General features: G+C 43.8%; 1 protein-coding gene across 1 annotated transcript in view; it reads right to left on the bottom strand.

The window, feature by feature from the left end:
- The window catches only part of LOC121283896 (RPA-related protein RADX-like), a 109284-nt gene that overhangs the window by 59182 nt on the left and 24330 nt on the right, over positions 1–25772 (bottom strand). Inside the window, exon 6 of the mRNA XM_041198699.1 lies at positions 18830–18952. Coding sequence (XP_041054633.1) covers positions 18830–18952 — 123 coding nt within the window. The remainder of the gene's footprint in view (positions 1–18829; positions 18953–25772) is intronic.

Here is a 25772-nt window from a genome sequence, read left to right as displayed (position 1 = left end):
GAATCCATTCTGGCTTTTCTTAATTATCCAGCAGTTGCCTAAGTGATTATTGATTTCATACCAAACTATAATTACCAGAAGTTTTCCTACCACTGAAGTCAAACTGACTGGTCTGTAGTTGCCGGCTTTATCCTTGCACTCCTTTTTGAACAAGTGTTTAACATTCACAATTCTCCAGTCCTCTGGCACCACCCCGGGGCCTAAAGAAGACTAGAAGTTTATCAGTAATGCCTCTGCAATTTCCACTCTCATTTCCCTCAGTACCCTTGGACATCAGTAAAGTAATGGAAGGGGTCATCAACAGTGCTATCAAGCAGCACTTGCTTAGCAATAATCTGCTCACTGACGCCCAGTTTGGGTTCCAGCAGGGCCACTCAGCTCCTGTCCTCATTACAACCTTGGGTCAAACATGGACAAAAGAGCTGAACTCCCAAGGTGAAGTGAGAGTGACTGCACTTGACACCAAGGCAGCATTTGACCAAGTGTGGCATCAAGGAGTCCTGGCAAAACTGGAGTCAATGGGAATCAGAAGGAAAATTCTCTGCTGGTTGGAATCATACCGAGCACAAAGGGAGATGGTTGTGGTTGTTGGAGGTCAGTCATCTCAGCTCCAGGACATCACTGCAGGAGTTCCTCAGGGTAGTCCCCTTGGCCCAACCATCTTCAGCTGCTTCATCATTGACCTTCCTTCCATCATAAGGTCAGAAGTGGGGATGATTAAACAATGTTCAGCGCCATTCGCAACTCCTCAGATACTGATGCAGTCTATGTCCAAATGCAGCAAGACCTGAACAATATCCAAGCTTGGGCTGACAAGTGGCAAGTAACACTTGAACCATGCAAGTGTCAGGCAATGACCATCTCCAACAAGAAAGAATTCAACCATCGCCCCTTGATGTTCAATGGCATTACCATCACTGAATCCCCCACCATCAACATCCTGGGGGTTACCATTGACCAGAAACTAAACTGAACTAGCCATATAAATACTGTGGCTACAAGGGCAGGTCAGAGGCTAGGAATAGTAGGACAAGTAACCCACCTCCTGACTCCCCAAAGCCTGTCCACCATCTACAAGGCACAAGTCAGGAGTGTAATGGAATAATCTCCAATTGCGTGGATGAGTGCAGCTCCCACAACACTCAAGAAGCTTGACACCATCCAGGACAAAGCAGCCTGCTTGATTGGCATCACATCAACAAACATTCACTCCCTCCACCACTAACACACAGTAGCAGCAGTGTGTACCATCTACAAGATATACTGCAGGAATTCGCCAAGGCTCATTTGACAACACCTTCCAAACCCATGACCATTACAATCTAGAAGGACAAGGACAACAGATAGATGGGAACACCACCACCTAGAAGTTCCCCTCCAAGTCACTCACTATCCTGACTTGGATACATTGCCATTCCTTCACTGTCACTGGGTCAAAATCCTGTAACTCCCTTCCTAACAACAGTGTTGGTATACCCACACCACATGGACTGCAGCGGTTCAAGAAGGCAGCTGACCACTACCTTCTCAAGGGCAACTAGGGATGGGCAATAAATGCTAGCCCAGCCAGCAAAACCCACATCCCATGAATGAATTTTTAAAAATGCATTTCATCTGGTCCTGGTATTTTTCTTTTTTAAGAAAATATAGCCTTTCTGAAACCTCCTCCTTCTCAGCTGTAAATTCTTTGAGTGTACCAGTTACCTCCTCTCTCACCTCAGCCTGGGTAGCATCTTCTTCCTTTCTAGAGTCAGATGCAAAGTTTTTGTTCAATATCTCTGCCTTTTCTCCAGCCTCCACATGCAAGTCCCCCTTTTTATCCCTAATCAGCCCTACTCTTTCTTTCACCACCCTTTATTAATATGCTTATAGAAGACCTTGGGATTTCCTTTCATGTTAGCTGCCAGTGTCTTTTCATGCTCTCTCCTTGCTTTTCTTATAAGCTTTTTTCACTTCCCCTCTGGTCCTTCTATATCCAGCTTGATTTTCCATTGTATTTTCTACCTGACACCTGCTGTATGCACAATTCTTCCTTTTCATCTTCACCTCTATCTTAGATGATAGGATAGAAAATCACATTTAAGTTTGCGGACACCACAAAGATTGGCAGCATTATAAGCAGATGGAAACATAAAAATTCATGGAGATAGTAACAGATTAAGAGAATGGGCAAAACTGCGGCAAATGGAGGAAATTCGCTTTGGATCGAAAGAGTACTTTCGAAATGGTGAAAAGCTGGAAACAGTGCAGGTCCAATGAGACTTGGGAATCCTTAAAATGTCACGAACAGGTACAGAAAATAATGAAAATGACTGTATATCTAGAGAACTAGAATACAAGGGAGTAGAAGTCATGTTGCAGATACTAAGCCTTGGTCAGGCCATACCTTAGGATAGAATCTTGTCCTTGGAAGGGGGCGCAGTGTAGATTTACCAAAATGATACCTAAACTCAGAAGAGTATTGCTCAAATTAGGGTTGTAATCTCTGGAATTTTGAAGGTTTAGGACTGACTTGATTGAAGTTTCAGGATTTAAAGGCAACAGTCAGGATAGATAAAGAGAAACCTTTTTGCTGATCGGGGAGTCTAGGGCTCGGGGGGTGGGCGTGGTAGGGGGGGTGGCAGGGGACTAAACCCATGCCTTTGAGAAGTGAAGTTAGGAAAAACCTCCACATGCGAAGGGTGGTAACTCTCTTTCACAAAAAGCAATTGATGTTAGGTCAATCGTCAATTTTAAATCTGAGAGTGTTGGATTTCTGTTAATCAAAGATGTAAAGGAATATGGGGCAAAGTGAATGGTGGAACAGGCTCAAAATCTAAATGGCCCACTCTTGTTCCTATGCGTGTGCATCAATGCTCAAGCTCCAAGGAAAAAACTGAGGAACCTGAATCATTGATTAAAACAAAACTTAAGCCACCATAGGTGTATTCCTTCAGGAAGGGCAGGGAAGGAAGAAATGGAGCCATTGTAGCATTAATTAGGGATAATAGCATAGCAATAAGGCATGAGGAATTAAACTGAAATTGAACTGCTCCAAACAAATTCTTCCTGGATTCTGATGAGGAATAGTAATAGGGTTAATCACAATACTGTAGCATTTAAAAGACTGCCAAAAATTAGAAAGAAAATCGAGGATGAAGTGTGCAGAGAAATTAGAGCTGATTATTAATAAAATCTCAAATTTTAAGAGGTTTCAATTAACCAAAAATGGACTACGGTTAAGAAGATGCACTCTGATGAAAAAGGGGCCTTTATTTTTGCAGCAGTGCTTGGGAGTGATTTCTCAGATAATAAATTGTTGCTCTATCAAAGAAGACAACCTGACCTGATTCTGGGAAATGAAGTACAGCAGGTACGCCGCTAATTGTGAAACAATGCCCACAATATAATTAGATTCAGTACAATATAGAAAAGAGGAAATTCAAGTCCTGCCCCCATCACCCATGGACTCACAGATCTCCAATGGCGCCCGGTCATGTAACATCCTGATTTTAAAATTCTCATCCTTGTTGATAAATTTCTTTATGGACTTGCTCCTATCCCTGTAATCTCCTCCAACTCCACTGCCCTCTAAGAGATCTCTGCTCCTCTAATTCTAGCCTCTTGTGCAATCCCAATTATAATTGCTCCACATTTGATGGCCATACCTTCAATTGCCTAGGCTCCAAGTTCTGGAATTCCCACCATAAATCTCTCTACCTTGCTTTCCTCCTTTATGACACTTACCTCTTTGACCAAGCTTTTGATCATAAGAGTTAATATCTCCTTATGTGGCTCAGTGTCATATTTTATTTTATAATAGTGTTTATAGATTTAATAGAGGTGTTCAAAATCATGAGGGGTCTGGACAGAGTATATAGGGAGAAACTATTCCCACTCGTGAAAGGATCGAGAACAAGAGAGCACAGCTTTAAAGTAAAAGAAGCAACAGTGATATGAGGAAAAACTATTTCATGCAGCAAGTGGTTAGGGTCTGAAATGCTCTGCCTGAGAATGTGGTGGAGGCAGGTTCAACTGAAGCATTCAAGAGAGAATTAAACTGTTATCTGAAAAGGAAGAATGTGCAGCGTTACAGGGAGAAGGCGGGAGAATGGAACTCACTAAGTTTCATTCGGAGAGCCAGTGCAGACTGATGGGCCAAATGGCCTCCTTCTGCGATGTACCAACTCTGTGAATCAGTGATACTCCTTTGGGGCGCCTTGGGATGTTTCATTATGTTAAAGGCACTTTATAAGTTGTCATTGTTGACAGGGATATTTGACTGGGAAAAGTAACACAAAGCAAGATAAAGGGAGACCTTGTATAGGTAAAATCAATGGAAAAATTGCAAAACAGAACCATGTATCAGCAGTAAGAAATATTTAAATAGGAAATGGAAAAGGACACAAAACCTAAACTATTCCTGGAAGGCAATGAAGGAGTTTTTCAAAAGCTAAACTGTTAATTTAACTGTCAAGATACACAAGAACCCAATGACAACAACACACACACATGTTCCATGTTGAAACTCCAGGATGTTTCTTGTGCTCAGGGCAACTACATGTACAGAAAGTGTTGTCAGCTGAAGGAACTTGAGCTCCAGGCTTTGGAGTTTGGGCAACAGCTGACATCCACGAGGCTGAGAGTTTCATGAATAACTTGTTCAAAAGTTGGTCACTCCACAGCTTAAGGACATGCAGAGAGGGAACGAATGACCAACAGACAGTCAAAGATGACCAGTAGTGCAGTAAGTCGCTGAATGAATCCCACTTTTGAATCCATATTCGGCTCTTAATACCGGTGAGAGTGATGGTTCCTTCAGGCAGTGCAGCCACAGCCAAGACCATGATTTGATGGCTAGTTCAGCTGGACAGGGAGGAAGGAGGAAGGTTTGGAAAGCAGTAGTAATGGCAAATTCTATAGTTAGGGGAACAGACATGTGCTTCTGTGGCCACAAATATGAATGAAGGATTGTAGGTTGCCTCCTATTGCTAGTGTTAAGGATGTCATGAGCAGATGCAGAGATGGGGGGAGTGGTTGTACAGCCAGTGGCTGTGGTCCATATCAGTACCAACAACTCAGGGAGAAAGAGGGATGAGATGTTGCTGGCAGGTTTTAGGGAGCTAGGAAGGAGACGAGCAAGCAGGAATCTTAAAGGTAATAATCTCTGGATTACTCCCAGTCCCACACGCTAGTGAATAGGAGCACAGAATAAATTAATGTGTGGCTAAAATGACGGTGCAAGAGGGAGGGCTTTAGATTCCTGGGTCACTGGGGTCAGTTCTAGGCCAAAGGGTTGCATCTCAATGGAATTGGGACCAATGCCATGGTGGGGCAATTTGTTAATGCCATTGGTGGGGGAGTGGGGGGTGTGGGGGTGGGGTGGGGTGGGGGGGGGGGGGGGGGGGGGGGGAGCGTGGTGTCGGTGGAGTCAAACTAACTTGGCAGGAGTATGGGAACTAGGTTGCACTGTTAGAAAGGAAAAACATGATGCACAAAGGATTGGGAGAGACGGATAGCACTACAGTAAGAAATTGTAAGGCGATAGGTAGGATCATGCTAAGTGCACACATGTGAACACATGGGAGCATGGTAAGAAATGGTTGGTGAGATGCAGGCCCAGATACCCACTCAAAAATATGATGCCATGGCAACAAGAGACCTGGCTTAGAAAGGGGCAGGATTTAGTACTAAACATCCTTGGATACAAGATGCCGAATCTTCATCTGGAACCGGGAAAACTTGACCTGCTGGCAAACTGCACACCTGACTCACGTGTGATTGCATACAATTGTCTTTTCACACAGGAGCCTAGCTCGAAATACATTTTGCGACCTTCAATGGAGTGCGTGACGTGTGTGGGTGCAGAACGGGCTAGTTAGAGGGCCCGGCTTGGTTCTCCATCATGGTAGCCAACACCCAATATTGCTTAAAGGCACCCTAAACCTCACCTCTCACCTCCCTCATTCCCCCCCACCATGCCAGCCTATGACCCCTTAAGCCCCCATGTATCCTCCATGTCCCGCAAACTGCCCATGTCACCTGATGCCCCCTTAAATAGATGCAGAGAAACTGTTCCCACTTGTGAAAGAATTTCAAACAAGAGGGCACAGATTTAAAGTAATTAGTAAAAGAAGCAAAAAAGTGATATGAGGAAAAACTTTTTCATGCAGCGAGTGGTTAGGGTCAGGAATTTACTGCCTGAGTGTGGGGTGGAGGCAGATTTAATTGAAGCATTCAAAAGGGAATTAGACTGATATCTAAAAGGGAAGAATGTGTGTTACCGGGAGAAGGGGGGGAATGGCAGTAGGTGAGTTGCTCATTCGGAGAGCTGATGCAGAAACAATGGACCAAAGGGCTTCCTTCTGTGCTATAACAATTCTGAGATTCTATGAAATTGTCCACGCCATCCCATGATCCCTCTATGCTCCCATATCCTCCATGCCCCCTCAGAACATCCATGCCACCCCATAGCACGTCTATGCTCCTCATATATCATCCATGCCCTCTCAGATCACCCATGCCATCCCAAGGCATCTCTATGATCCCCATATATCCTCCATAGCCACTCACCTAGTATGCATTATGTACATTCATCAGGAACAATGCAATAGCAATGGGAATTATTTTCAAACTAATTGTAAATACATTAAATCTCTAGCAATTTAAGAAAACCCTACATCCCAGAATTTTTACAGCTTAGGAAGCCATTCAGCCCATAACGTCTACACCAACTCTCCAAATGAGCAATTTACTTAGTGTCATTCTCCTGCTTTCTCCCTAGAACCCTAAACATTGTTCCTTTTCAAATAACAGTCTAATTCCCTTTGAATACCTTGATTGAGAGGGCATTTTTTATATTTTTCACTGCATTACAGAGTTTTCTCTATTGGAAAAGTACTGGAATGCATGTGAACAATGACACAATGCTGGTCAATGTAAGTCTAAGGCATTTTGATATCTCTCGCATTTCTGTCATGCTGTAAGGCGTATTTCTGTTTGCAAGTAAAATGCAACCCAGTCGCGGAGTGGACCAGCGTGTGGAGCTCACGGGTGATAGGAACATGGGGTGAGGAGGACATCAGAATGAACGGAGAAGAATTCTGACCTAAGGCATCATCACTGAAGCTCATATTGAGCTTTTTTTTAAAAAAAAAGACAGTTTTTAACTGAACAGGGACACACACACATATGGACATGTCAGGTCATGTCTTTGAGGCAGTGGCTCACCACCAGACACACTGGCTGTCTGAATGTGTGTGAATAGCTTTCTTCCTGCCTTCTCAAGATGCAGATATTACATCCATTGCTGGTATACACCTGGAGGCACACCCCTGCTGAGGAGAGGAAATGACCACATGCAAGTGGTCTTGCACAGCCATGGTGGGATTGATAGGACACTGAAACCCAATTGGATTACTCACTTCAAGGTATTACCTTACATATCAAGGGACCAGGGTCAGAAGGAGGTATAAAGGCAAAGTCCACACGGGTACTGTTGCTGCAGCCAGGAAACTTAACTTGTCAATCATGGGGATGTTATGTGGAAGAATTCGTTCAGCGGACTGACCACCCACAAACGAGCTCCTGCTCATAGGTCTTGTTAAGCAACTGGTGCTATAAGTATATACTATTGCTCAGTGCGTTAATAAAGGTTTTCCACGTAAAGTGGAAATTGTATCTAACGTTGTTTTGTGTCATTGATGCTTATTATGGGGTCCAGACCTTAGAGGGAGATGGGGCCCCCTCTTCAAGAGTCTTACAGATTCTGGCGACCATGAAAGGACCCCAAAAGGTAAAGAAATGGCAAAACAAACTTTAGATGGGTTTGTGACAAAATGCATGGCAAAGATATTGCTCCTAAAAGAGGTGGGTACAGATTATCCTGAAGGGGGATAAACTGGTAGGCAGGGCTGCACAGTGGACACAGTGGTCCCTTGTAGGCGAGCCATGGGAAGTCATGGCATATCAGCAGCAGAGTAGGAGGTATGAAGCTGAGGCAGTAAAATGCAGGCTGGAGGACAGCAAGAAGAAGCTTAGTGGTTGTGATAGGGTTAATGGAAATAGGGCAGTGAAAGATTTGTGCTGGAAAGGGAATGGTGGTTAACTTGGTGTCAGGAGAGTCAGCGTTTTAACAGTCAGCATCAGGTGCCATTGCAGAGAGGAATAGTATTTGCGGTGGGGTGGCCCCCCACAACCCACAGACGATAAGGATGAATAGGATGAGTGTCATCCTTCACCTGAGGTAGGATGTATGCATCTGGCAGCCGTACAGGGCAGGGAAGCCCTGGAAGGGGGTGGGGGGGGGGGGGTGGAATTAGGGTGCGTGTAAATGAAAAACTAAAAGCAGTTGGAAGAAAGGAAATTGGAACTACAAACATATTTTATTTATCTTGCTGGCTTTTATTTTGAGTCCTGCATTAAGTTTTAAGATGTTAAGACAAATGTTGCAAGAATGGAGAATGCAAAGGAAGCTTCTAATAATAATGCATGTAAGTAAGTTTTATTATGTTCTTTGGCACTGAGTCCACAAATAATAGTTCACATTTCTATGGTGCATGGAAATATGAAAGTGTGGATGTAATTATTTACTGCCTGTGTCAATTTAATATTATGTAAATTTAAGTTGTGGATCCATGGGCAGCAATTACTGTTGGGATTTTATTGTGTTATTACATCTCTCCCAGATAAAAGAAGAGTTACAGGGAAAGGTAAACTAAGTTGTAGTATTCTGTCTGTTTGAGGGCCGTGACTGCAGAGATTGCTGTTTGCGATTTTATGAGCCGCAAAGACAAAGCACTGAACACACTGTTGTTCTGTGTGAAAGCTTACGGGCTTCTTTTTGTTTTGGGATTAATATGTTAAGTTTTTTCTTGGGAATTAACTTTGTTTTGAGCTTCAATTACAGGCACTTCAGGAGTTTAAAGAAAGAAGACAAGAAATGTAATTTGATTTTTTAAAGCTCCTGCTATTGTTCTCTGCTTGTGTGTGGAATAAATGGATTTTGTTTACTGCATGGATGATGTTTGTGAGCTCCAAGCTTTAATGCTTTTCTTCCCATGTTTGTGGTTTTGTGGTAATAGTTTCCGTACTTCAAGGTTAAAAGTGAACAAAAGGAAGGGTAACTAATAAAGTCAAATTTTCAAGTTATGAACCTGGAGTCGCGGTTACTGGCCAGAATCATGATTCAAGGGTATTTTAATAAAAGTGTGGGAATTCTAATCCAGATACAAATTCACACATGTGAGAACAGGGTAATTTTTAATGTTTGATGGTGTAACTTGGAATTCGGGTTAGAGACTTTTTACAGAAGTTTTTTGAGGGAACCATTGGAATTCTTGCTCTGAAACGGTTGGGAAAAGGAACTCGTTCAAGTTTAAAAAGCCTTTCTTTGTTCAGAAGGAAACAACTTGAACTGGTATTGGTGGGATGCAATTGTGTCTTGATTTAAAGAAAAGAGGCTTGGGGAAAAAGAGAGAGCTTGGAATTTTTAAACAATTGGAAGAGTAATTTAAAATACTGAGCAGAATGTTCTGAAACCAAAAAAAAAGTCGAAAGGGAGAGATTCAGGTATTTTCTTGGTTGGAAAAAAACGCAGTTCAAACTCTTGCCACAGCATATGGCAATATCTACGGCGGTTTCCTCTCAATTGGAGAGCCCAAACCCAGACTGGGTGACAGCTTTGCAGAACACCTTCGGACTGTCCGCAAGCATTACCCAGACCTCCCTGTCGCTTGCCATTTCAACACACCACCCTGCTATCATGTCCACATGTCCGTCCTTGGCCTGCTGCATTGTTCCAGTGAAGCTCAACGCAAACTGGAGGAACAGCACCTCATCTTCCAACTAGGCACTTTACAGCCTTCCGGACTGAATATTGAGTTAAACAATTTTAGATCATGAACTCTCTCCTCCTTCCCCACCCCCTTTCCGATCCCCCTTTTTTTCCCCGATAATTTATATAGATTTTTCTTTTCCCAGCTATTTCTATTATTTTTAAATGTATTTCCATTGTTTTATCTCTATCTTTTAGCCTATTTCGATCCCTTCCCTTCACCCCATCCCACTCCCACTAGGGCTATCTGAACCTGCTTGTCCTGCTTTCTACCCTTAATTAGCACATTCCTTAGATAATATCACCACCTTCAACACCTCTTTGTCCTTTTGTCTATCTCCACCTATCACTGGCCCTCTATCCAGCTCTACCTGTCCCCCCCCCCACCTTAAACCAGCTTATATTTCACCTCTTTTCTATTTTTACTTAGTTCTGTTGAAGAGTCATACGGACTCGAAACGTTAACAGTGTTCCTCTCCGCAGATGCTGCCAGACCTGCTGAGTTTTTCCAGGTATTTTTGCTTTGGTTTTGGCAACATCTTTGTTTTTCTTTAAAGTCAGGGTTGGTAATGATATCACTAGTCCATATAAGGGCTTTTGTCCCATCCTCTTTCAAAGCAGCAGGAAAGATGTGGAGGTGACCAGGTAATAGTGCAAAACTTAGTGAGGGTGGGTTTTGAACAGAGGACGCTATAGCATAGTGGACAAGGCTAGCCCTATGATGTATGTGGATACAGTTGCCCAAGCAGAAATGTCACAATCCAAGGCACTTTGCCTACAGCAGACTGTTATGTGCATGGTGGATCAAATCTTGCCAATAATGTGGGATTGTGAGGAGCCCCTACAAATCTCACAACACAAGAGTGACAATGATAACGGTGGTGATGGTGTAAATGATGCAAATGCAAACTCACTACCACCTGTGAGACCCCTGCAACAGGTAAGATGAACAAGAAGCAGAGGATCTGAGGGAATTAGACCCTGAGAGCTTCTGGTCAAGATCCCTACTCTGGTACTGCCAGAGAAAGCAGCCATTAGTGAACCGCTCTGGTGCCCCCAGAGGGAGGAGTGGGCAAGTACAAAGAAAATCAGTGAGGAAGTTTGAATATGTATGTATATATGACCAAAACTGTATGAAGTAATAAGTAACTATAATACGCCTGTGACCAAATCTGCTCACAGAGCAAAATTTTGTTTTGTTTTCTGTTTCACTGAAAACGTGATGGAAGTTAATCTTAACAATAGTTGCATTTGGAGAAGGAGGTGAAAGATATTGAACCACAACAGTATATGCTTGTTGTGATCCGGAGAGATGGTTGCAAATACCCAGTAGTGACCCCATGGTGCGTGATTATCTGGCTTCAGTTGCTCCCCTGTTGCACATGTGGCGATCCTAAGCCAACAAATCTGAGACTCTGTAAACGGGTCCCTTGTGGCTCAAGGTGACAAAGAGATGGCCAGAACAAACAGCAAAGGGAAGGAACTGGCACAACAACCATTGAAGAGAGGGGAGCAAGTCAGGCTTGAAACTCACAATTCCTGGTCTGTTGTGCGAAATTTACATCTCTTGTGCCTCAGGAAAAGGAAGGGAGAATCCCAAGTGACAGTCACAAGGAATGTGGTTAGGAGGGGAATAATAAACACTTGTTCCAAGAATATGGTTGAGTCTAAATGACGTAGAGGTGGAATGGGGAAAACCATTTTGCATACAGTGCTCCTCATACAGAAGATAGATGTAGGCCTGAGGTAATATTTTGGGGAGGGAAAAATGTCCCCAGGTCTGAGAGTAATATAGTCAGGAATGTAGAGATTGATAGATTATGAAACAGTGGGTGCTTTTGGCGACACCAGGGGAGTCAACAAGATGTTTTGTTGGAAGCAATTTGCAGCTTAAGGTAAGCATCTAAATGTGCAAGGATAAAGATCAGGAACATGCTGCTTAAGTAGCAGGATGAGCAGAGCGCGGGGCATCAGTGTGACCCTGCCGAGGAAGATCCCAACTTTTCCTTGCACAAATGGTAATGCAAGATGCCCCAAACATACCCCAGGCACAAAGAATTGACTGGTATACCCCCACAAAAGGTACTATATCATGATATGCACCATGAAGTACTAGTGATGATTAATTCAGTGAATGTGAAATTACCCCCATGGTGTAAACATAAAACTGAACATTGTAACAATGAATGTTGCATCCAATTTTGAGAGAATTCTGGGGACGAACCAGCACTGCAATAGATGATGATGAACTCACTAGGCTCTATGGGAGTTAAGAGAGTCAAACAAAATCTCACTCACGGGTGGGTAAGACGTAGCTCGAATAATAACACCAGGGCATGACTCAAAACAGTTTAGATTTAGCTACTTAAGAAGAATTGGTAAAAGCTGTTAGAAAGAGGTTAAGGAAAATATTAAATGAAATGAATGATATGGAACAGAATGATTTAGAGGAAGATCAAATAATGACTGTTCATTTCCAAGATGTGGTGGAGGAATAGGAAGAGCGTGCCCAACGCATGAATGAAATTCTAAAGGGGGATAAACATGTCTCTGTGCACTGAAAATGATTCTTCCACAACATATGGTTCTTGGTTGGTGAAACAGTCCCGTGAAAATGCCCAAAGGACTGTGGATGGGAGATTGCCCTCCTGGGTTACTAATAAATATCTTAGAGCTATGTCCACTTACCAATTTACCACTGATTTCTGTAAAATCATAGGAGTGGTGCAGGTATACATGAAACATGAGTACCATCTAGGGAACAGTAGCACAGGCAGGCTAGGATTAGTTTTGTATTATCCTATCCTAGAGGAAGGGTAGAAGCCTAATCCTCTTTCCAGGGTTGAAAACATTGGGGTAGAAAATCAGGATCATATGTCACGTTATGACCAACACCCTAGATATGTGGCACAAGTGGACAGGATTACATGGGTAGCCTCAGATTTGTCTGGGTATGCTCAGAAAGGGGATACTTTAGTTTGATCTAACTGAAAATGCAGTAGCAACCTGCGGCTTCACTTGGGATCATGGAGGACCCAATTGCACAATCATGGTGAACGGGGAGTAGAATTCGCTACATATGCGGTATATAAAAGGGGGAATATTGCCACAACCATATACTGGGAATACCAAGTCGAGGATCTGATCTGTCCTATCCTGGACGTTTTGATTAACCCCAGTTCGACCTGTTAGACTGGGTGTGCACGTATTATTGAATGTTTGTGCTCATGGACAGCTGAATATTACAGAGTGACGGAATAAGGTGAATGGATTAGATTCGCAAGTTTAGTAATGTTCATAGGCGAAATCACATACTTAAGGATGGATGTTGTAAGGCAATTTGATACATCATCTATTTCTGTTATGCTGCAAGGCATTTTTAATATCCCCTGTATTTCTGTTTGTAAAGTAAACTGTAACCCAGTTGTGGTACGTACCAGCATGTGGAGCTCGCCAAGTGGTAGGAACATGGAGTGAGGAGGACATCAGGACGAACAGAGAAGAATTCTGACCAAAGACATCGTCACTGGGGCTCAGAGTGAACTTATTAAAACTTTTTTTTAAAAAGACAGTTTAAATGAACAGAGGCACACACACAGACATGTCAGGACATATATTTGAGGCAGTGGCTCACTCTGTCTACAATAGCTTTCATAGACAATGGCCTCTCTGGATATATGTGATTGGCTTTCTTCCTGCCTTATCAAGATGCATATATTACATCCATTGTTGGAGATGCCCCCATTGCTGAGAGCAGGAAATGACCTCAGGTGGTCTTGCACAGCCATGGTGGGATTGATAAGGCACTGAAACCCAATCGGATGACCCAATTCGAGGTATTACCTTATATGCCCAGGGACCAGAGTCAGAAAGGGGAGTCAGAAAGTGGGCCAGGGCCTACAACGACATTGTTGCTGCAGGAAGCTTGACTTAGTCATTCACGGGAAGACATGCGGAAGAATTCGTTCAGCAGACTGACTACCTGGGAACAAGCTCCTGTACACAGGTCTTCCTAGGCAACTGGTGTTGTAAGTATACACTATTGCTTAGTGGGTTAATAAAGGTTTTCCAAATAAAGTGGAAACTGTATTCAAAGTTGCTTTGTGGCATTGATACTTATTGTGGGGTCCAGACCTTAGAGGTAACTGAGACCCCCGTTTAAGAGTCTTACATAAGGGTCAATTTATCTTTAAAGGACAGATCCCCATGATGAATCACTGCTTTAAAACACAACTACATTACACTACAGCATCTATTAGTGACATTTGAAGGTATGGAAACATTTAACACTTACCTTTCAAAATGTTCCCAACTCCTCAGAAGGTTTTTCCATTTTCTTCACAAACTCTCAAACCTGGCATGCTTTTAATGGGCTTCCAAAACCCTGCACCACCAGACAAAAGTGTGTGGGAGGAAAACCAATTTGCTGACAACAGCAGGGAGCAGGTTAATGCAATTTGCACACTAGGACCAGAATTTTCCAGACCCCCGCAGTGGGGCAGGCAAGCCATTGAAATCTCTGTTCACATCGGCAGGACCAGAAGATCCCACCAGTGTGAGGGGCTGGAAAATTCCGGCCTAAAACCCAGATTTTCACCATGACAGAAAGCCTCTCTGTCATGGTGAAAATCCCAGAAACGAACAGAAATCCTAAGTCCTGCTCCCAAACACAGCATTTCCTATTTTCGCGGGGGTGAAATCAAGCCCGGGTTCACATATGAGCAGTTTACGGAGGAAGCTGACCATTTAAATCGCCAGCTGCCTTTACTGAAGTGGGATTTTGGTAGGCCAAGAGTGTGAAACTCAAAGTGCGCAGATTAGACCAGGTAAGAGGAGGTCTGATCTTGGTGGATTTGTTTGGATAGCCAGGGTGCCCTTTTGAAGAGGTAAGGTACTCCTTTAGATCTGGTCCCAGGACACCTTTGGAAGAGGCAAGTCACCCTTTGAGATTGTTAAAAGTAAACATGATTGTGCATAAAAAGTGCATAAACTCACTGGAATCATCAGTCTGTCAAGGGACTGTTAAGCAATTGTTAAGCTGTCGGAGAACTGTAAAGCTGTCAAGGACTGTCAAAGGATACTAGGCGAGTTTGCACAGAGGCGGTTAGGGCAAAGGGTGATGGGTGGGGGCCATTGGTTGGCATTAAGCTCACATCAGGGCTATAAATGGCTGTGGGGATATGGAGGGTGGTAGAGGCACATGGGCTGACATAGAGAATATGAGGGGTGACAGGGGAGTCGAGTGGGGGGCATGGGTTGGCATAAGAAGTATGAAAGGCCATGGGGTTGGGTCAAGGGGCATGGGGGTAAAGGGTTATGGGAGTGGGTGGGGGAATGAGGTGGCAATAGGTTAGCATGGCATGTAAATGTGTGGGGAGTGAAGGCTGTTTTTTCATTTTTTAAAAATTTAATTCAACACAATGCCCGAACATAGAGGCAGGCCTTCTACCCAGCTCACCTATGCAACTGGCAGCCCCCGCACTCGTTCTGAGGGTAGCGGGCCCAACTTCCAATCTAATCCAGCCCACCCCATACCCCCGCCAAACCCCGTCCCCCCAAGCCCATCCTGAACGAAAATCTGACCTGCAGGTGGCCATTTTTAAAAGGTCGGGTTCGCAGAGCCAGGAATTCTCCTATCTCAGTGCACCCGACTCAGGTGCAAAAATATGGGCCTAGGTATTCCCAATCCACAAAAAGGCCAGGGGAAAATGGCATACAGTCAGGAATGCAGAGGAAAGTTGGATTTTCTCAAAAAAATAAGTGTGGCCATTCATGCACCAAAATGTGCCTCCATAACCAGATGAAAATTCTGTTCATGACATTCAGGAAAAATAGGGAAAGGATGAAGGAGGCATGGCAGTATTGATTAAGCAGAGTATGAGGGTGCTGGAAAGAGAGGGTGGCCTCGAAGGGTCAAGGAATAGATCAATTTTGTTTGAGCTAAGAAACAACAGAGTACCATTACACTCCCAGGTGGTTTCCACAGACCACCAAAGTGATGGGAAAGATATAGAGGAACAAATCTGCAAGGAATTTGAGTGGTACAAAAGAAGGGTGGGAAAGATTTGTGCAGTGTGTTCAGGAGAATTTTCAAGATCAGCCTGTTTCTGGCCCAACAAGAAAGGAGGCATTGCTGGAGCTGGTTCTGAGGAATGAGATGGGTCAAGTGGATCAAGTGTCAGTAAGGGAACATTTAGGAGGCAGTGATTATAGCATTATAAAGTTTATGTTGGTCATGGAAAATGACAAACAGCAATCTAGAGTAAAAATATAGTGGGGTGAGAACAGATTTGTCTGAAGTAAATTGGAATCAAAGGTTGGCAGACAAAACTGTAATGGAACAATGGGCTGTCTTGAAAGAAGAGATGGGTTCAGGTACAGGGAAAGGTAAGGCAACCAAACCCAGAGGTCCATGGATGATGAAAAAGATAAGAGGGTATGATGAAGCAGAAAAAGGGGCTGCGTGGCAGATGTCAGGTTGGGAGTATGAGAATAGATGGCAACCAACATAAAAGGGAACACAAGCCTTCACAGGTGTATAAATGGTATAAGGGGAGTAAAGGAAGGGGTGGGGACGATTAGGGACCAAAAAGAGAATTTACGCATGGAGGCAGAGGGCATTGCTGAGGTACTGAACGAGTACTTGACATCTTTCTTCACCAAGAAGGCGTTGTCAAAGTCATAGTGAAAGATGAAGTACAGTGAAAGATGAAGCAGTTGACATAGTGGATGTATTTAAAATTGATAAAGAGTATGTATTAGGAAAACTGGCTCTAATCAAAGTTGGAAGGTCACCAGGACTAGATGAGATGCATCCGGGGATACTGAGGGAAAGATGGAAACTGTGAAGGCACTGGCTATGATCTTCCAATTCTCCTTAGGCAAGGAGAGGTGTCAGAGGACTGGAGAATTGCAAAGGTTAGACCACTGTTCAAAAAGGGTGTAAGAATAAATCTAGCTACTAAAGGCCAGTCAGTTTAACCTCAGTGGTGGGAAAGCTTTTAAAATGATAATCGGGACAAAATTAACAGTCACTTGGACAAACGTGGATTACTTGAGGAAAGCCAGCATGGATTTGTTTAACCAACCTGGATGAAATTTTTGAGGTAACAGAGAGTAAGTGAAGATAATGTTGATTACCTGGTATCCTGGGATTTCCAACCAGCATTTGATAAAGTGCCACATAACAAGCTTGTCAGCTAATTTAAAGCTCATGGAATAAAAGGACAGTGACAACATGAATACATAGTTGGCTGACTGACAGAAAACAGAGAGTACTGGTGAACGGTTGTTTTTTGGACTGGAGGAGGATATACTGTGGGGTTCCCCATAGGCCTGTATTAGGACCACTGGGTGGAATCTTCTGCTCCCGGAGGTGGCGAGCTTGGAGGCAGGAAGGGCACTTATTTAGGAGGACTGATGGCGTACCTAAACACCACCATTTTCCCACCTCTGCTGGAATTAAGTTTTGGTCAGGAAGGCCCATGGTTGACCTTCTTGCTCCACCACCAATCAAAAACCTTAAATGGCCAATTAATGACCACTTACAGGTCTCTTCCCACTGTTGCTGGGATTAACCCAGCTCCAGGAGGGCCTGACTACATGTGGCATGCACAACTGGTGAAAGAGTGTGGACTGCCTGTCACCTGTGAGGTCGGTGGGGGGGGCCTCAATCAAAGGCACAGTGCCTGATCAAGGGCATGGGCAGGAGGGTACCCGCTGCGAATCACCCCCTTGCTTCTGACACCCCCGCCCCCCTCTCCCCAGTGCTCCCACCCTGAAACCCACATGATACCCCTCCCCAATCTCCATTTCTTACCTTTCTCCTAGGTCCTGGGGTTGCTGTTCCAACAGCCAAAGCCTCCTCTGTGGCACTGTTGATCACAGAAACTGCCAGCCTTTGATTGGCCAGCAGCTCTTGGCGTGTGGGACATTTGCCTTTGGGGACCTTGATTCTGGAGGAAGGCCCACTGGTGTCCCCAGATCTGCCTAATTGGCATAAGGTCCAGCAGACCTTCCATGGAAGAGGCAGGGTGCGTCTTTTACCGGCTCTCCAGCCAGCAGGTGAGACTCCTCGCCACCAATGGAAGATTTCACCCACTTTTTTTCTTGATCTACATTAATGAACTAGACGTGAATGGCACAATTTCAAACTTTGCAGAGTACATAGGGAGAAACTGTTCTCAGTGGAGGACACTGATTTAAGGTGAATGGCAAAAGAATCAAAGATGACGTGTGGTTCATATCTGGAAATGCCTGAGAGTATAGTGGAGGCATACTCAATCATAGCTTTCAAAAAGGAATTGGATAATTATCTGAAGAGAAAGATTTGAAGGGCTGCAAGGAAAAGCCAAGGCAAGTGGAACTAGCTGAGTTGCGCCTTAAATGTGGGGGAAAAAAGTCCCAAGATGCTTCACAGAAGTGGAGTGCAGGGAGACAGTGTTCTGGAGGTGGGTTTTCTGATGGAGAATATATGGGGTTGGAAACTCAGCTGATGGCACTAAATGGGACAGAAAGTTTTAAATGGTGTGGGAAGATTCAAACTGGGGAGAATGGCACTAATTAGGAAGGTCTCAACATATTCAAGGACCATGGAGAAAAAATTGTTTGGTGACTGCAAGAGTGAAGGGTACTTTTTTCAAGTTAGGTGTTCATGAAGACAATTTTGTAAGCAAAGGGGCAGAGGGAAGTAAGAAGAGGGAAGCATTATTAGCAACCATGGTGGAACGTATTAAAAGTTTAACAAATAATAATGAAGTGGCTTTAAAAAGTTAATGAAATAAATCAGGAATTTATGCACTAAATAACTAAAATTAGTTCTCAGCAGAAGAAAGCTCTGATATCAGCAGAAGAAAAGAAATGAAGTAGTATCCCAAGTTTGATGCCAACATAACTTGGGAAGTATCAGATGGCCATTTATCAAAACTGCACTGGCCCTGGAAATTTATCCTGTATGGTTACAGCACAATAAATAATAAATATTAAGTTGTGACAAACTCTTTCAAGGTTCATTACCTGGATGAAGTTGATTGTAAATTTCTGGTTGGGAAGTGCAATAAAGTTCCAGAATAAATGGTTTTGCACTAGTTTCATCTACCATCTCAACAAATCGTCGAACCCAAAAATCATCACCGTCTTCTACATATATTAGAAAAGACAAATGATTAGAAACTTTTAAAATGTCAGTACTTCCAGAAGAATAGGCTATTTTGTAGGATTTTCTTCATCCTTTAAATGATAACCATCTCTCACATACTATGTAAGTTTAAAAAATGCATGAAATGTCATGATATTACAGATGGGCAATGCTGTTCCTATGCCACATAAAGCTCCAAGGGCCATTATATTGTGCTAAACTATTTTGGCTTGAAACTAATCTCAATGTAAGCAAACAATTATCCCTAATGAAAACGATACCTCTGCAAGGACAGATGGACAGGATTATAATGTGTGGAAAACGTACACTATTTGAAGATTGAAGAAAATGTTACAGCAATTATTCCTCATTTTGCATCCTGAACACACTGTAGGAAGATTGTAAGTAGAAAGTAGTACTAATTTAGGAAGGTCAAGATCTTGTACACCAGAGGCACAGAATTGTTCAGCTAAAGGTGTCTTGTGTGCTGGAATTAAATCTAGACAGTAACGTTCAATCAATGTGTCAAGCTTAATCTATATGCAGCATTGTGTTTCTGATTAAATGGAACCTGGCTGAGAGATACTGGGGGAGTAACCCTTCACTTATACCCTGGTCTTCTTCCCTGCAACATGGCAGCAGTGTAGAATGTATCCATGCACAGTATGCAATTGGCTATTTGCTACTTGTTGTCAGTGGTTTGGCCTGGGTTCTTGCCCCACTGAAAAGGTATGGCTTATCAATGCCATGGTATATAATGATTTAGACCTTTGAGTATTTACATGGTAGAAGCTAAATCCCAGTTATAAGTTATGTGGCAAAATAAATTATGCGACAATAATTTCTTGATCCAAATTAAACAACTTCAGGCATATACTCTGGAAGTCCTATTGACCACAAAGTTAATACGGCAAATAAAAAAGAAGTGATCTATATTTTAAGTTACAATATATGGGCTTGCAGTTTGGAAGCTGTGCCAAATTTAATGCTAAAATTGCAGTTTTTCATTCATATGTTCAAAGAATCTTGTGAAAGGTTCTTTTACAAAAACTTGACAACCCATATGCAAATACATGACTGAATCAGCTGCAATGTGGCCCTGAATACGGGGGAAGTTTCAAATTGGACAGCCCCTAAAATGGGAGTGGAATTGCAATACCGTGATTAACATATATCCGTTCCTTTAATGCAGACAGCACTTCAGCTTCATTCTGCCTGCTCATTTTCAAGATTTCTGTATGCAGCCAGTATTAAACATGCTGTTGTTTGCATGCATTCATCAGCAGGAGGCCCAAAATCGATACTTGCCAGCACTATTTAAAGCTGCACTGCCTTGCAGGGAGGTGCATTATAGTTGGAGAATGTGCTGAGAATGTCCTGTTTGCTTCACCTCATTCCATGCGCTTAACACTGTTGCAGATCTCATATTCACAGCTCACAGTCTGCGCACACTGACAGCTATGGGGTCTAGAACAAGGGGTCACAGTCTCAGGATATGGGGTAGGCCGTTTAGGACTGAGATGAGGAGAAACTTCTTCACTCAGAGGGTGGTGAACCCGGTCACTGAATATAGTTAAGAAGGAAATAGATTTCTAGACTCTAAAGGCGTCAAGGAGTATGGGAAGAGAGCGGGAGTATGGTGTTGAGATGGAGGATCAGCCATGATCATATTGAATGGCAGAGTAGCATCGAAGAGCTGAATCATCCACTCCTGCTCCTATTTTCTATCCCAACCACATCAGCCAAACAGATTGCACAACATTTACTGGCACATTTCTTTCTTGCAGGAGAAAAACACAAAACTGAAGACAGCAGGAATTAATTGTTGGGGGAGAAACACATTTGTATGCTCTAACCCCCAAAGAGGAGATGATGTAGGCAATTATCAAAAGGGCCATTGCTGAAACCATTGAAGATGATGGTATAATCAGTCCTACTCCTTCTTCTCACATTCCCCTTCCCCTTCAAGACTTACAAGCTGCAGATAGTGTAAGTATGCAGCTCTTACTTTCTCTCCCTCCCTTCACCACCATCTTACCCTTGTATGTTTTTGCTTCTCAATGCATAAGAAGTGCAACCTGGCCAGTCAGTGGAGGAACTCCAGGAACAGAGCGGTGATGACAACACACCATAATTTGATTTCACACATGCAGCCACCAGCTCAGATACTGACATTATGCATAACTTAAAGGATGCCATAGAGGCAGGATCTGAATGTGGTGAGATGCACAAGTGCACTTCAGCCAGGCAGGTGGCAAGGATATCACAAATGTCACCTCTCCAGAGGGCAAGGTCACAAATTATTTCTGATGCAGGGGACTCAGGTAAGCCCTTGGGTTGGCCAAGCTACAGAAGATGGCTGATTGGTATGCAGAATAAAATGCTTGGTGCTTTGGGAAGCCTACCAGAAAGTCTGCGTTCAATGTCAAGGAGAAGGGAGCATTCTAGCACCAACTTCATATTAGGCTTTGTGCAGAGCTTGGAATCCATCCTTTCCAGCATAGAAATAGTGACTAATCAACCTACACAGTTGTGGCCAACGCTACAGCTTCCTTTGTAGCACAAGCAGCAAAAGAATGAGTGCTGCAGGGGAAGCTCCGGCTGAAGTTATGCTGCCATCATGACTGTGGATAACAGTGTTCAAAAGGACTTGCAGAGTGTCACAGCAGTTCAGCAATCTGTCTTCCAACAGATTACTAGGGTTGCTGAGGGACCACCCCAAGGACATAGCAGTGGCTACATGGAGCACAGGCCTGCTGTTCTCGCTCAGACTGACAGCCTTTATCCTCCCACTTGTCATTCCTCCAGTGCCCTTGCTGTTGCCTGTCAGCCAGCCTTCTGAGACCATAGCTTATTGAGATCATCATCCAAGGACATCTGTAGTCTTCTCCACTTAAAGTCAGCAGCCTTCCACCAGCCATGCTGTAGCTAATGCAGTAAACAATGCACAAGAGGACTAGGAACAGGCAAAGGCACAATTAGGGAGACACAGATGTCTCTCATTGTTTGCATGCTTTGCACATGTGCAAAGATTGTGAACCAGAGTCAAGAGCACTTTCGTCAGCATATAGTCCTCATCAAACAGAGCCATCCTTTGGTTTGCAATAATGGCTGAAATACCACTGGCACAACAGATGGACTGTTACAGATTGAAGGCATTATGACTACTCCCAGTGTACCAGGCATTGACCTGGATGATGTGTTGCTTATGGTCACACACCAGCTGGATGTTGAGGGAGTAAAATTTTTCAGTTGCAGCATATGGCAAAGTTGACATCTGGCAACTGCAAAGCAAGTGTACCACAGGGAAGCCTGCAATACGGGCAGACTCTCATGCTCGTTCCATGTGCCTTACCTGGTAGAAGAGAACAAAATGTAGCTAGGTTTCTAATATCTCCACCACAAACCTGGAAAGAGTCAGATGCAAAAGTTCATAGCACAGCCACCTTCACATTCATTGGAAACTTGGTCCTTGCCCTGCTCCAAGCTTGCTGTTGTGGCTGCAATAGTTGGCATATTTCAGTGACTATCTCCCTGGTGAAGCATAGACTGCTCCAATATTTTTCTTCATTATGGTAGGACAATTGCTCCCTAAATATCCTGAGTACATATGACCGCCTGCAGAGAGCTTTTCTCCAGCTTCTTCCCCTTTTTATCCTGCTCTGCTTGGCTTCTATCATTCTTCCAATCATTCCAAAGGAAATTATTATTAGTGCACCCATGCCTGGGAGCAACTGGTTGGTGTAGAAGCCTGCAGTTATCAAAAAACTACTTCAGCACCTGCCACAACACTCCCTTCAAAAACCTGAAACAACTATAGGAAGGACCAAATGTGTGGAGAGTTGTAGCAATAGCCAGAAGAAATCAATCAGCAACTATCCTGTAAGCATCTGTGAGGGATCCTTCCTGTTGCTTATTGCATACTCAGTTGTGCAAGAGAGGGCAACAGCTGGAAAGTTGAGATGCAAAATGGCAGTGTTGGTGTCAAATCAGTGTGGCTCTGCATACTTCTGGCAGTTATTCACATCCCATGTACTGACACTTTTACCAAGATGGTATCTGGTGTGCCCTGCACCACATCTGTGCACACATGCCACAGATGGTGTTTGGAACTCAAAAGGACATCATAATGACCGAAAACACCGAGCCCAATTTCTCACCCACTAATGGTGAGCTGATGCTCAAAGTTCAGAATATGGATCACAAAAAACAGATTAGTCATTGTCACATTGCTGTTTGTGGGATTTTGTGGTGAATAAATTGGCTGCTATGTTTCCTACATTACAATAGTAGCCACACTTCTAAAATGCTTCATTGACGGTGAAGCACTTTGGAATGATGTATGGTCGTGAAGGAGCTATATAAATGTAAGACTTTCTTTCCTTTCTTGGTTAGTGGATTTCCTGTGGAAATTAATCTAGGCAGCTATCACAAAGAAGGTGCTCTAAGGAGGGCAGGGTGGGGACATCAGAAAGGAGCGAAGGAAAAAATAGGATCAGCAGATTTAACAGAATTGATAGCATCAAATGTTGACCAATGTGGATTCTAAAGATGGCTGCTTTCTTTTTAAATTCATTCATGGGATATGGGCATCACTGGCTAGGTCAGCATTTATTGCCCATCCCTAATTGTCCTTGAGAAGATGGTGGTGAGCTGCCTTCTTGAACCGTTGCAGTCCATGTGGCGTGGGTACACCCACAGTGCTGTTTGGGAGGAAGTTCCAGGATTTTGACCCAGCAACAGTGAAAGAATGGCAATATATTTCCAAGTCAGGATGATTAGTGGCTGGGAGGAAAATGTCCAGATGGTGTTGTTCCCAAGTGTCTGCTGCCCTTGTCTTTCCAAATGGTAGTGGTTGTGGATTGGGAAGATGCTGTCAAAGGAGCCTTGGTGAGTTCCTGCAGTACATCTTGTACATGGTAAACACTACTGCCACTGTACATCGTGGTGGAGGGAGTCAATGTTTGTGGAACAGGTGCCAAGCAAGTGGGTTGCTTTGTCCTGGATAGCATCAAGCTTCCTGAGTGTTGTTGGAACTTCACTCATCCATGCAATTGAAGAGTATTCCATCACACTCCTGACTTGTACTTTGTAGATGGCTTTGGGGAGTCAGAAGACGAGTTACTCGAGGCAGGATTCTGCGCTCCAGACATGCTCTTCTAGCCACACAATTTATATGGCTAGACAAGTTTAGATTCTGATCAATTCTTACCCCAAACAATGTTGATAGTGGGGGATTCAGCAATGGTAATGCCATTGATTGTCAAGGGGCGACGGTTAGATTCTCTTCTGTTGGAGATGGTCATTGCCTGGCACTTGTGTAGTGTGAAAGTTATTGGCACTTGTCAGTCCAAGCCTGGATATTGCCCAGGTCTTGCTGTATTTGTACATGGACTGCCTCAGTATCTGGGGAGTCGCGAATGGTGCTGAACATTGTGCTATCATCAGCGCACATCCCCACTTCTGACCTTAAGCTGGGATGAAGGTCATTGATAAAACAGCTGAAGATGGTTGGGCCTAGGACATTAACCTGAGGAACTCCTGCAGTGATGTCCTGGAACTGAGATGATTGACCTCCAACAACCATAACCATCTTTCTTTGAACTAGGTCTGACACCAACCAGAGTTTTCGCCCTGATTCCCACTGACTCCAGTTTTGCTAGGGCTCCTCGATGCCACACTCCGTCAAACACAGCCTTGATGTCAAGGGCAATCACTCTCACCTCACCTCTGGAGTTCAGCACTTATATCAATGTTTGGACCAAGGCTATAATGAGGTCAGGAGCTTAGTGACCCCGGCAGAGCCCAAAGTGACAATCAGTGAGCAGGTTATCACTAAGCAAGTGCCACTTGATAGCACTGTTGATGATCCCTTCCATTACTTTGCTGATGATCAAGAGTAGACTGATGGGGCAGTTATTTGGCTGGGTTGGATTTCTCCTGTATACAGGACAAACCTGAGCAATTTTCCACATAGCCAGGTAGATGCCACTGTTGTAGCTGTACTGGAACAGCTTAGCTTGGGGCTCAGCAAGTTCTCAAGCACAAATATTCAGTACTGCTGCCGCAATATTGCCGAGACCCACAGTCTTGCCAGTATTCAGCACCTTCAGCTATTTCTTGATACCACATGGAACGAATTGAATTGGCTAAAGACTGGCATCTGTGATGCTGGGGACCTCGGGAGGAGGCCGAGATGTATCATTCATTCGGCACTTCTGGCTGAAGATGGGGTTTTTTTTTTATTCATTCACAGGATATGGGCTTTGCTGACTGGGCCAGCATTTATTGCCCATCCCTAGTTGCCCTTGAGTTGCAAATGCTTTGGCCTTATCTTTTCCATTGGTGTGCTAGACTCCCCTATCATTAAGGATGGGGATATTTGTGGAACCTCCTCCTCCAATGAGTTGTTTAAGTGTCCACCACAATTCAAAACTGGGTGTGGCAGGAGTGCAGAGCCTAAATCTGATCCGTTGATTGTGGAATCCCTTAGCTTTGTTGATCACTTGCTGCTTATGCTGTTTGGCACACAAATAGTCCTGTATTGTTTCACCAGATTGACACCTCATTTTTACGTGTGCCTGGTGCTCCTTCTGGCATGCTCTCTTGCATGCCTCATTGAACCAGGGTTGATCCCCTGGCTTGGTGGTAATGGTAGAGTGGGGGATATGCTGGGCTATGAGGTTACAGATCATGGTTGAGTACCATTCTGCTGCTGCTAATGGCCCACAGTGTCTCATACATGCCCAGTCTTGAGCTGCTAGATCTGTTCGAAATCTATCCCATTCAGCATGGTCGTAGTGCCACACAACACGATGGAAT

The sequence above is a fragment of the Carcharodon carcharias genome, chromosome 11, assembly GCF_017639515.1.
Source record: "Carcharodon carcharias isolate sCarCar2 chromosome 11, sCarCar2.pri, whole genome shotgun sequence".
NCBI lineage: Eukaryota > Metazoa > Chordata > Chondrichthyes > Lamniformes > Lamnidae > Carcharodon > Carcharodon carcharias.
Note: the sequence above shows the minus strand (reverse complement) of the source record. Positions and strands in the feature narration are given on the sequence as shown.